Genomic DNA, 13,542 nt, shown 5'->3' with positions numbered 1-13,542 from the left:
CCAACAGTTAAATATATGTCATATATCAATGAACTGGAATCTTTTCATATAGTTGTCTTGTCCTAAAGCCATCGGCACCATTACGCTATTCAAGAACTAGTAATAACAGAATCTGAAAAGATGACAACCACTGAAAATAGAGATTATGAAATATTGGTCGGGGCCCACAGAATAGAAAAGTTTGGAACCCCTAATGCAGACACTCATACAGATACCGTTTTACACTGAGAATTGTTCTTCTCTCTCCGGTTTTATTGACAGTTACCTATTAACGGAAAACGGTTGCGAGGGAGCACTAATGTAAAGCAATGCACCTGCAAGTTATATCCTTCAGTATTTCATATTAGCTGTTAATAACAACCAACATCCTTTTTATAATCTCCAGTTATTCTTCTGGTACTGGAACGCCAATACAAATAAACTGAATCACGAAATTAGAACAACAAAAGAAAATAAAAATGTATAGTAATTTAACTTTTTTTTATTAATATTTCTTGATGTGTAAAGGCATAAATACATATAATCCATGATCCACATGGATACATAATCATTTTACAATGCTACAATGAGTTTTGTCATGCATTACTTAGGAGAATCTATCACATTAAGTATATCTTCATTTGAATTCTTATACATATGCATTTGTTTGTAGGTATTTTAATGGTGGTTATCGTGTGTGTGTGTGTGTGTGTGTGTGTGTGTGTGTGTGTGTGTGTGTGTGTGTGTGTGTGTGTGTGTGTGTGTGTGTGTGTGTTGCGTCTGATACCTTCATGGAATGACCTTACAAAACAGTTTATTATGAAAAATAATAATTTTAACAAACAATATCGTCAACAGAGGCCATTCAGATCTCGCAAAACACCAATGTCTCACACTCAAGGGCTCCCAGCTTGGTTGTCGTTTTCGAAGTTCGCGTTTTCATAACCAGTTTTCCTCTGTCAAAAAAAAAATAAAAGTCAATAATTGTTAGAAGCGGAAAATAAATAAAGTGAGAAAGAAACACACACGCGCACACACACACACACACACACATACACACACACACACACACACACACACACACACACACACACACACACACACACACACACACACAAATAACCTACTACAAAGTACAGAATTTAAGAGGAGGGGATCAGCTTACGTCTTTATCCTCTTTCTTCTTCTTGTAGAACACGAATCCTCCGTAGCCAGCCAGAGCGACGACGATGAGGCCTCCCAGGACACCCAGGACGATAGCGACGGTAGGATCATATGGGTCATCTGGGTTCAGCTTTTCCTCGACGACTTTTTCGGCGTTGTCGACGGACTTTGGAAGAGAACGTAAGAGGATCATTTAGGGGTTATGCTCAAAATACGCCTGGGTGTTTCATGCCCAAGTTGTGGTTAGCTTAATCAACATTTAGGGCTTGCATATTTTAAGATCGGAAGTACTTGGGTTTATTTTTGTATTTATTTATTTATTTTTTGACTCAAGGCTCACATCAAATGGTTAAAAGTGAAGGCAACTAAAGCGCTTATTATTTTTCAATATATATATATATATTTTTTTTTTTTTGAGGGTGGAGGGAAGCTTGTGGAAGATCTTAATTTGAATCTCTCCAAGGTTCTAGCTGTTGGAACTCCCCAATACACCTTTAGACCAGTCTAGTCGAGCTGCATTTGGTCGGAATAGGGAAAGGGGAGAGATCCGATGCAGAAATCAGGGAAAGAGTTCTTCAACACACTTCTAAGTACCGAGGATCAGTATGTACAGATGGTTCGAAATTTTTAAAAGCTGTGTGCTTTGTAGGCTTGAGCAGGAGGAAGACTCAATTTGGAAATCTTTCTCCGACAGCCTCGATCTTCATTGCATAGTTACATGCCATCCTTTTAGCAGTTCAGTGGTAAGGGAGATTCAAGATTGACTTGCACTGCTATCGGCACGTTAAACGACAATTCTGTGCCAATGTATGTCGCTATTAGCAAGAATGAACGAGCTGAGCAGAGGGCCAAGGTAGCCCTATAGTGCTCAATTTTCCTCTCCCACACACCGACTTGAAACCTAGCATCAGAAGTTATCTTGGTGACAAATGGAGGGACCAATGGAGGCATACCCCTAGAAACAAACTGCGAGATATTAGAGATGACCTTGGCAGTTGAGTGACTAGCCTCCATCTCAATCGACAAGTAGAAGTTGTATTACCAATACTAAGAATTGGGCACACAAGAAACTATCACAATTTTATGAGTCTTTTGAAATCATGGTGGCAAATTCACCTCAGACAAAGCACTTAACTCGAGAACAATAGTTCCCACTGGACTCTCTTCTCATGCCATGCACTCTTGTACAGATGCCTTTTGCAACAGGTTCTTATACCTGAGAAAGGGGTACAGTTGACAGGGGAATGTCCAACTAATGATTTGATCATGAGACTTGTTACCTACCAACTCAAGCTATATGGATACATGGCCGAGGATGGCCATGATATAGGATGATGTAGGAAGCTGTGGCTTGGGCAAAGCAAGCAGATCTGGCTTTATCACCAGTGATTAAAAAAATCAAAACCCTTTTCTTCTTGACGCAAGGGTAAAGAATTTTTATGAATATATCAGGTAAGCATTAACATTGCTATAGGTGCATGTACATATGTATACTTACATGCATGCACTAATATATATATATATATATATGTCCATATATAAAGAAAGAAGGCAAATACCATGAGGAAATAGGAAACCAGATGGATACAATATAAAAGAGAACAGAAGACCACATACCTTGTCCAAATCTGATTTCCTCTCTTCAAATTGCTCCTTATTGATACTCTCGAGGAACTCTGGGTCAGTTTCCGCTTCTTGGACCACTTGCTCAAGCCTTGCCGAGCAGTTCTTGAGAGTTTCCAGCTGCTCCTCACCAGTTGATCCATTTTCAATCTCTTCCGTAACTTTTTCAATATCATCTAGAACTTGGATGAAGCGCATGCAGAGGTCATCCTCACCAGCTGTCTCGTTCTTGGTGCACAAAGTTGGGGTTGGGTCACTGGATGAGGTTGAGGGTGGAGGACTGGAGGAGGCTGGATCTGATGATGACTGGATTGATGAAGCAATTGTAGTTGATCCTGCGTCTTCCTCTCTCAGTGATAGAACGTGTCTCCCTCTGTAGTGCAGGAATCGACCAGAGGCTTTTTGAGTTGTAGGCTCTGCAGTTGTTGGCTTTGGGGTCGTTGGCTCAGCGGTTGTTGGCTTTGGGGTCGTTGGCTCAGCGGTTGTCGGTTTTGGGGTCGTTGGTTCAGCGGTTGTCGGCTTTGGGGTCGTTGGTTCAGCAGTTGTCGGCTTTGGGGTCGTTGGCTCAGCGGTTGTCGGTTTTGGGGTCGTTGGCTCAGCAGTTGTCGGTTTTGGGGTCGTTGGTTCAGCAGTTGTCGGTTTTGGGGTCGTTGGTTCGGCAGTTGTCGGTTTTGGGGTCGTTGGCTTAGCGGTTGTTGGCTTTGGGGTCGTTGGCTCAGCGGTTGTCGGTTTTGGGGTCGTTGGCTCAGCGGTTGTCGGCTTTGGGGTCGTTGGTTCAGCAGTTGTTGGTCTTGGGGTCGTTGTCTCAGCGGTTGTCGGCTTTGGGGTCGTTGGCTCAGCGGTTGTCGGCTTTGGGGTCGTTGGTTCAGCAGTTGTCGGTTTTGGGGTCGTTGGCTCAGCGGTTGTTGGCTTTGGGGTCGTTGGTTCAGCGGTTGTTGGCTTTGGGGTCGTTGGCTCAGCGGTTGTCGGCTTTGGGGTCGTTGGTTCAGCGGTTGTTGGCTTTGGGGTCGTTGGTTCAGCAGTTGTCGGCTTTGGGGTCGTTGGCTCAGCGGTTGTCGGCTTTGGGGTCGTTGGCTCAGCGGTTGTTGGCTTTGGGGTCGTTGGCTCAGCGGTTGTTGGCTTTGGGGTCGTTGGCTCAGCGGTTGTTGGCTTTGGGGTCGTTGGCTCAGCGGTTGTTGGCTTTGGGGTCGTTGGTTCAGCAGTTGTCGGTTTTGGGGTCGTTGGTTCAGCAGTTGTCGGTTTTGGGGTCGTTGGTTCGGCAGTTGTTGGTCTTGGGGTCGTTGGTTCAGCAGTTGTCGGCTTTGGGGTCGTTGGTTCAGCAGTTGTCGGTTTTGGGGTCGTTGGCTCAGTGGGTGTCGGCTTTGGGGTCGTTGGCTCAGTGGGTGTCGGCTTTTGGGTCGTTGGCTCAGCGGTTGTCGGCTTTGGGGTCGTTGGTTCAGTGGGTGTCGGCTTTGGGGTCGTTGGTTCAGCAGTTGTCGGTTTTGGGGTCGTTGGTTCAGTGGGTGTCGGCTTTGGGGTCGTGGGCTCAGTGGGTGTCGGCTTTGGGGTCGTTGGCTCAGTGGGTGTCGGCTTTGGGGTCGTTGGCTCAGCGGTTGTCGGCTTTGGGGTCGTTGGCTCAGCAGTCGATGGTTGTATAGTTGTAGACTCAGCAGTGCCTTCAGAAGTCCCTGAGGGAGTGGAGGACTGGACCGTTGACTGCGCTGTTCCCATCGTGGTTCCTGCTGCTGTTGTAGTTGGAATGACAAGGTTCTCAAGTCTGTCCAATGTTGTCTGAATGGTGTTCAGTTCATCCTGTATCTGTTCGAGCGTGCTGCCTGTTGTGGGATATAAGAGATTTGATTTCATTAATTCCACTATTTTGTAATAGGAAGAGATTGGAGACACCAATCCAGATAATTATGCTTGATATATTATATATTTCACTTAATAGACAAGAGTTTTAGACGCAAGTACTGTGCTAAGGGCAAATACTCACTATCTTGCCCGTTAACGTTGATAGTACAAGATATCAACAGAACAAGTGCTGATACAGTGCATCGCCAGTTTCTAGACGTCATTCTGTATCTGAAAGCGTGGACAAGTTTTAATCAAAGATCTTCGAATTCTGTATAACCATACTTGCATAAACACGCATAGTTACATTTCCATCTTTATTAGTGTCTTTTTTTCTCTCTAGCTCTCATAGATATAGATATGTGTGTGTGGATGTGTATGAAAGTATGGGATATCTACATGATGTAATTCACGGTAGAGAGCTATGATTTTTTTTCAAAAATTCATTGATATTACAAAAGCCAATTTCACTACAATAATGGGTGACTTTAATATTAAAAGAGAAAAGAGAAAAGAGAAAAATCACACTTGGGAATAATAGGCATCCGATAAAAAAGTCATAATCAAAATTAGGCCCCATTTGGTAGAAAATGTAGAATTCCTTAATTAAGTAAATGTTGGTAACATGGTACAGACATGTTTAAAGGGAAACATCAAACTTCATAAAGGAATGGAATAGACTTCCTAACCCACGTAACTCGAACAGCACGGAAAAAAAAAAAATTGTTTTAGATACAAAACAGATCTCGATAACGAAGAAATTGACCAAATCATCGATCAGCTCAAAGTGATAATGAAAAAAGCAATACGAAGTACAACTCACGGACCTAACAGAGACTAAAATGTTAAAATATCGTCGTTTCAAAGAATCTAAAGAATAACCGGCACCATAAGTCTCCGGTCATTTATCTTTATATTGTTCACAAGCCATTGCAAAGTTCCAACAAAACTAGATTCTAACCTGCCTAAGGAACAGGAAAGCTTTCGCAGTGGATTCTCAACCCCGGATCACTTCCTCACACTAACCCAAATAAAGGAAACGCCTCTGTGCATTCCATTCATAGACAAGGAGTAGGAGAGGTTTGTTGTAGAAAATTGGGAGGTATATGCGAAGATGAGCAATGGTACCATCAAGCTCCACACAGAAACCTTTAAATCACAATCGAAAAGGGTGTTTTGCCGGACAACACTACTTCACCAAAACCGTTTGAACTAAACTTGGAGGAAATATTCCAGAAGTTAGGCTAGGAAGGGGAAACGACGTAGATTTAACCTAAGGGATAATTTAAGGGAAACATGGATTAGGGAATAGACCTAAGAGGAAGATATAATTAGGAACAACAGGGAGTAGAAAAGGTAGTGATCTAGTCATATAGGTAGAATGCAGGACTACAAGTGAATGGAAAAAGGTAATATAGAGGATTCAAGAAGGCCATCGATAAAACCGTGGGTAAGGTAACGCGATGAAATTACAAAATTCGAGGGCCAGAAGAACCAAAATGACAGGGATATATATATATATATATGTGTGTGTGTTTGTGTGTGTGTATATACATATATCTATATACATATAAATATGTATATATGTGCATATTTATATATATATAAACACACACACATTATAAATATATGTGTGTATATATATATCACATTTTATATACATATAATTTATATATATATATATATATATATATATATATATATGTATATATATTTGTATATATATATATATTGCATATATATAACATACACATATACACACATATATATGTATACACATATATTTAATATATATATATACATATATATATTTTATATATAATCCATATTTATATACATATATAAATACATATATGTATATATTATATATATATAATATACATATATATACACATATGTGTATACATATATATACATACTTATTTAATATATATAAACCGCTAAGCATTAATGAGAGCTTGCTTATCCTTCCAAACGCAATCTAGAAATCACCAAATACATTCATTTCACTCGCGGACTAATATCAAAATTCGCACGAACTCACTAACTTTCAAAATAACTGCGTTCCGTCCACTCGGGTTGGCGGGGACTCACTCTCGCGCAGACACAGGGAGACTGAAGGAATTCTTTGGTGCGGAGCCTTCTTATGTACGGAGATTAGACATTGGCACTGTTATTAAAAACGTGATAGCGGCGTGGATTAAGGCACTAGCTGAACTGATAACTGCAGTGAGCCTAGATTTAGGGCGGGATAATCCTGTAACTGATTTGTATATATATAAAAAATAAAAAAAAGTGTTCTTGTAAATCCATGTTGTTGATCTTGGGGATATATAGTGTTGTTTAAAACACAACTCGAGTGTTGTTGTTTTAGTTGTTACAATACCGGAATACTGCAGGGAAGCAATCAAACACAGACAGGCATATATACTCTACTTGGAATCATTATACGCATCCGTACATACATAGTGTATAAGTATACACACTCGCACATACAGAGAGAGAGAGAGAGAGGAGAGAGAGGAGAGAGAGAGAGAGAGAAAGAGAGAGAGAGAGAGAGAGAGAAAGACAGAAAGAAAGAAAGAAATAGGCCTATATTTGTGTGTGTGCTTAAGACTTAGTTTGTAATAAAGTTGTCATTGTAGCAGATATCCACATATACATAATTGCTTACAGTGTAACTCGTTATACGTTCAGAATGAGTGTAGCTATCAGGTACTTGTCACTGCTGTACACCAATTTGTCAAGGTTTTGGTTGACGGAAACTCACGGTATGCTTGCAATATTTATTCTTGGTTAAAGAGGTTTGTAGCTTGAGGATACCAAATGACCGGTTTGTGCTGAAGTAGCCCCGGGCAGCGGTTAGGCCGGAATGGCAGGGGACCTGGAGGGTGGCCCCCGGGAGGAGGCAGCGTCCGAGCGTGGCTGCGACTCGAAGTCGAGTGATTTCACAGGTCAAGGTTACGGCCGGAGGTCATGAGCACAGTGGGCGTGGCTTAGTTCAGTACGGCGGCGATGGAATGGGCACGCCGCTCTATTGGTCACCCCTGTTAGTTGGAGGGTGTGACTTTGAAGGCATCTGATAGATTAACCTACGATAAACACATAGATAAGAAACTCTCCTACAAGCTTATGTTTTATGAATAAGTAATAACGTTGACGATGTGTGTGCGTGTGTGTGTGTCTGTGCGTGTGTGAGTGTGCACTGTACATACTCACCCACACACACAAATACTCCAATTTGAAGTTAAATTCTCATTTGTGATTGTTAGTTCTCCTGCGGCGTTCCATGTGCTGTAGAAAATATACTAGGGTACTGTTCAGAATGTGATTTCTTTTATATTAAAAGACAGAAACATGCGTAGCTTACTTCCAGGGAAGGCGACTAGAGTAGCATTTTTAGAATTGATAATAGACAAACTCAAGCTCTATAAAGGCTTCCATATCACAACTGTTTTTTGGCAGAAATTCACACTTGAATTATGCACAATGAAGAGCAAGATCTGAATATATACGAATGCCGTAGATGTTTCACTGGCTGTTGATGGCACCAATAACAAATTGTTTTCTTATTTAACGGAGGACACATCACGACAAGTCTGTTTGGATCGCTTAGGAACGATTTCAAATATTTGATCAATTGCATAAAGGTGCTTTATAGAAAGTTAAGAAATTGTGTATAATTACTAATCTTTACTTGGCAAATTATGAGATATATTTCTTCCAAGCTGCCCCCAAATATGCTAAATATTTCGAAAAGATATCTGCCTAGATAGAGTACCTATCACAAATCGAAAAAAAAACGAACATAATTAATAATTCCTGTATTTTATTATTCATATATGTGTGTGTATGTGTGTGTATATATATATATACATATATACACACAAACACACATATATACATATATATGTATATATATATCTATATATATATATATATATATATATATGCATATATATACATGCATACATATACATGTACTGTACATACATATTCACATGTGTGTGTGTATTCATATATTCATCTCTCTGTCTACACACACACACAATATATATGTGTGTGTGTGTGTGTGTGTGTGTGTGTGTGTGTGTGTGTGTGTGTGTGTGTGTGTGTGTGTGTGTGTGTGTGTGTGTGTGTGTGCCCTATGGAGTTCAGTCTTTTCATTATCAATCCAGATCAGTGTAGAAGGATACCTGGATACGTCTAACTCATTATGAACTGAAAGCAGAGCAGCATCTTTCTTATCATAGAGTAGGTACAGGAAGCCATATCTGAATATCTCCAAGGCTGTAAGCCATAGGGCGCCTCTATGACCGGATGATAAAGATCCGTCGCCCGCTAAGATGGTAGTATGTGTGTGTGTGTGGGGGGGGGGGGTACAAGTGTTGTGCTCTCCCCCTTCCACCTCCCTCCCTCCCTCCCTGCAAACTTGATCCAAGCTCGGTCGAAAAGGTCGCAGGATTCTCGTCAGAAAGCGCCATCTATCTCTTCCTTTACCATTAACCCCTTCCACACCAAACCCAAGGCGTGATATGTTCAGATACCTGGTCCCGCACAGATCAATAGAAAGATAAATAAGTAGATATATAAATAGATAAAAAAAATTAACAAATAAATAACTACTTAAGTGAATGAATAAGCGAATGAATATATATATATATATATTTATATATAAGTCAGTAAAGTGTTAAGTCATGCAGGGTTTCCCTTATCCCACCCTTTCTTGAGAGGCCCCCTACCCGCCACAGGAGGCATTGTTATCAATTCGACATGAGATTAGTAAGCAATACCTGATTAAGGCTATGGCGTAACTCTACAGTTATTTCCGAAGCAAGAAATATCTGGTAGAATTTTGAATACAGAGAGAAAAATCACTAAACCATCGTTCTTCATACAGTATCCAAAGACCGTGTCTCATTTTGTGATGATTTATCTTAGCATTAATATCTTATAGTAATAGAAAATATCATTATGTCCATACTACACGTACAGATGTAATTAATAAGGTAAGTTCTCTTGCGCATCCTAGTTCCCAAATTCGTATATTATTTCCATTTTTTCTTCTTGGTTAAAATAGACAAACGCGTAAAATTAATGTATGTATGCATGTATATATAGATGTACTATATATATACACATCTATACAAGTAATTCAGTACAAAGCAGGCAGCGGGTGTTGATGGTAACTGTGGCTTTCCGGCTGGCCCTGTAAGGTACGTGTACACAACCAGTTATAATCCCAGACCTGCTTTTCTTAGAATTTGCTCCGTTGGTTACCCTCGTCGGTCACGTGGTGGATTGTAATGTTCAGGTGTGGGTTGGATATAGATTTATGTAATCAGCATAATCCACCTGCATTTGACGTCTTTGTAATTTATTATTTTTAATTAATAGTTTTTTTTACGATAACTGTATTCCAATTTTCTTGAGGATTTTGTCTCTTCATCATCCAAATATTTCACATGCATACGCGCATGTGTGTGGGATATATGGACACACCAGCTTTGGGACTCGCCAGGCAGAATGCTTGCAGAGTACCTTTTTTAAAGTGGTATTCGATGACAAACTAAAAGGAAAGAAAGGAACAGACAACAGATTAATTTGAAAATAATTTCAAAACTACCTCGATGAAGTACACGTTGGATGTAATTAACTATCATACAAATGAACTCACCTGCACTATTGCAACAGTGCCAAAACAGAGGATTGATTATTTGTTTAGTTATCATTCCCAATTTCGATTTGATATATGTTTTTTTCCAGCCCAGTATCGCCTGATCAAATTTCGTTTCCGAGTACTTTGATTATGATTATAAGATTTTTTGCGATTTATATTTACCTTTGATCTACACACACACATATATATACATACATATATATAAATATATATATATATATATACTTATATGCATATATATACATATATATATATATATATATGTATATACATATATATATACATATATGCATATGTATACATATATATGTATGTATGTATGTATATATATATATTATTATTATTATTACATGGCTGCCGATCGACCATCGACCTGCGTACGACCGTCAACTAATTGCATGACCTGACACCGCTTTACTCCGCTTGCGACGGACTAACGGGACTTGGAATACGTGGACGAGACATGGGGATTTGTTTCGGGTTCGGGTTTCGGTCTGGTCGACTCAGAATGGGTTGTATGGGGAGTAAGGACGAGGGAGGAGGAGAACGACCTTGGACGGACTTGTGGAAGGAGGTGACTATGGCTGGTCGGTGGTCGGCGGAGCCAGGTTGTGGTTACGATAATTTACGTTTTATGTTTGTAAGTTGCCCTTATTTGCACTCCTGTATTACAGTATAGGTTTATATCACTATGAATGTTATTCTGGCGTTATGTGAGTTAAATAAGTTTGCGGATGAGGTGATTTTCGTACATTTCTGTTATCCGGTGATTGGTGTAAATACAAATTGATTATAAATTGGCTTTATACTCCCTACCCTTGCATATCTGCATTATATTATTCTAAAATTAGCAGCGCTATAGAAACGAAAGCTAAAAGGAAATAATCATCTATAATAAAAATGATTTTAACACTGATAATATACAAGCCGAACATATTGAGAGAGATTGTTAATTAACAAATATAACAAGGCTGGAACAGAGGAACTGGCATATAAATTAATGATTTGATTATCTTAATGAATAACAGAGCTAAGATAGAACAAACAAGAATTAATGTAATTAACACTAAAGAAGTGATTGCAGCAGTAGTAACACATTAGAGCATCTGAGTGGACTGTGGACGTAGAATTAGAAGAAACAAAAGGATATTTATAAATTGCATGACGCTTGGCACCAAACTATATGAAGTTAGATTGGGTTCTGTTATGCGCCTTGTTCGGCAACAACTAGTGTCATTGTTAGGGAACGAAAGCTACGTAACAATATATATATATATATAAAAGACAGATAAGCGTTTGCAGTATTTATTTATTTTTCTTAATGGAATTGCGATGTAATAGAATTATCTCTACCTAATTCATATTAACTCGTACCTGAACAGTGTTTTTTAACCCTAGCATTTACCTTAATTGATTCTAAAATTTTACCTGAAGTTTAACAAAATTGCTGAAACTTTTAGGTGTTCTTCATATACGTGTGTGTGTGTGTCTTTTGTTAACACATTATAGATTTGTAGATATATAAAAGGTCCTGTGTCCAATGAAAATATAATGATGCAAATATTTTATATATTAAAGTATATGGGTTCATATATTGATATGTATTATATACTTACGTTCTCTCTCTCTCTCTCTCTCTCTCTCTCTCTCTCTCTCTCTCTCTCTCTCTCTCTCTCTCTCTCTCACACACACACACACACACACACACACACACACATACACACACACACACACAACACAACACAACACAACACAACACAACACAACACAACACAACACACACACACACATCACACTGTCATTAATCAGGGAGCCCGCCGGGGCGGCTGGGTGACCTGACCTCACTTCGGCAATAACGCTCTGGAGGGGATACGCCTGCGGAGACCCCTGGGCAAAAGCTAGGGGAGGAGCGACCCAGCCTGACCCGAAGGAGGCAGAACGAGTCCGACCCTTGAACCGCGCGCACCTCCTCCCTTTCGCCCGGAGGAGCTGACGCCGCCTCCGCCGCGATTACCGCTTACCATACCTCCGCCTACTACGTGTCTGTTTTTCAATTTAGCTGTTAAACGGATACTGAGTTCTCCTCTGGACCTGCCAGATAATACAGTGTTTTTCTTGTACATTTGAATTAGAGACCATTATACACACACACATTGATGATTAAGTATTATTCATTCAAATTTTAAATATGACAAAAATAACAATATGTTTGGAAAATAGAAAATGACAAGAGCTGGTGAGAATCTGTCATGCAAAAATATATGTTCATGAGAAAATTGATTTTCGTGTTTGTAGCTGCTTATTTCTGCCATGTTGATCTACATCATGGTAAACCCACAAAAAAAAAAAAAAAAAAAAAAAAAAAAAAAAATGTGCCAAATATCGTAGAAAACTGATATATTTGCTCTTTTCATTTTTTTCCGTCTTCTTACATGTATAGTTAATTTTCGTAATTATGTCAACATTCAGAGACAAAGTATTTTTGTCTTGACTCATTATCATTATCTATCCTTAATCATCTCATCTCTAAGTTATTCATTTCTTTGTAAAACTTTGTCATGATTGTTTATCATATAATTTGTCTCAGCGGTTTATTATTCTCATTTGGTGTTAATGAAAGGATTAGCAGAGATGAATGGCCCTAAAGCGAGAAGCAGGGCATAGAGATACCCCAAACCGAGGCCAGAACCAAACGCTTTCTTGCCAAACGTTTTATTTCCAAACGTATTCCTCCTCAGCGTTTTGACAAGAGGGAAGGTGCGTTACGAACATGCAAGGACAATTTCCATTCGCGCGCGCGTGTGTGTGTGTGTGTGTGTGTGTGTGTGTGTGTGTGTGTGTGTGTGTGTGTGTGTGTGTGTGTGTGTGTGTGTGTGTGTGTGTTTTATATGAGAAAGAGGGAAGTGGAGAGAAGAGAGAGAGAATATAAAGAATGATAATCTCTACAACAAGATTGGAGGTACTCACTCTCTTTCTCTCTCTCTCTCTTTCTCTCTCTCTCTCTCTCTCTCTCTCTCTCTCTCTCTCTCTCTCTCTCTCTCTCTCTCTCTCTCTCTCTCTCTCTCTCAACACCCACTTAGTGCATATGATATAAGTTATATGTATGTAGGCCGAGCGCATTTGTTTTGCATTAAATCCAGTGCATGCCTTACACTCACATATTCTTCTATCGTTGTGCTAAATGCTACACGGCCGTGAAATCTTGATAGTCCTGATAATATTAATAAGATCATTGATGCTCCACTCAGAGGGATTGTAACGAA

General features: G+C 39.6%; 1 protein-coding gene across 2 annotated transcripts; it reads right to left on the bottom strand.

The window, feature by feature from the left end:
• Nucleotides 1–466: 466 nt before the first annotated feature.
• On the bottom strand, nt 467–6,720 carry LOC125027629 (proteoglycan 4-like). Of its 2 annotated transcripts, none has more exons than XM_047616798.1 (5): nt 6,648–6,720; nt 4,742–4,830; nt 2,761–4,580; nt 1,145–1,309; nt 467–935 (listed from the first exon to the last, which is right to left on the bottom strand). In XM_047616798.1, exons 2-5 carry the CDS (start codon nt 4,821–4,823, stop codon nt 876–878), a joined length of 2,127 nt encoding a protein of 708 aa, XP_047472754.1. In that variant the 5' UTR covers nt 4,824–4,830; nt 6,648–6,720; the 3' UTR covers nt 467–875. The 2 variants fall into 2 exon arrangements, with proteins under 2 accessions (XP_047472754.1, XP_047472755.1); XM_047616799.1 differs by having other exon boundaries at nt 6,644–6,686.
• Nucleotides 6,721–13,542: the final 6,822 nt, after the last annotated feature.

The sequence above is a fragment of the Penaeus chinensis genome, chromosome 7, assembly GCF_019202785.1.
Source record: "Penaeus chinensis breed Huanghai No. 1 chromosome 7, ASM1920278v2, whole genome shotgun sequence".
NCBI lineage: Eukaryota > Metazoa > Arthropoda > Malacostraca > Decapoda > Penaeidae > Penaeus > Penaeus chinensis.
The sequence above is the reverse complement of the archived record's forward strand: the minus strand, read 5'-3'. Positions and strand labels throughout refer to the sequence as shown.

Coding starts and splice junctions, on each gene's coding strand:
- LOC125027629 (XM_047616798.1), bottom strand. CDS start 4,823: ATGACGTCTAGAAACTGGCGATGCACTGTATCAGCACTTGTTCTGTTG. Junction 4,581..4,741: donor CAACGTTAACGGGCAAGATA/GTGAGTATTTGC, acceptor ATCCCACAACAG/GCAGCACGCTCGAACAGATA. Junction 1,310..2,760: donor GGAAATCAGATTTGGACAAG/GTATGTGGTCTT, acceptor TCTCTTCCAAAG/TCCGTCGACAACGCCGAAAA.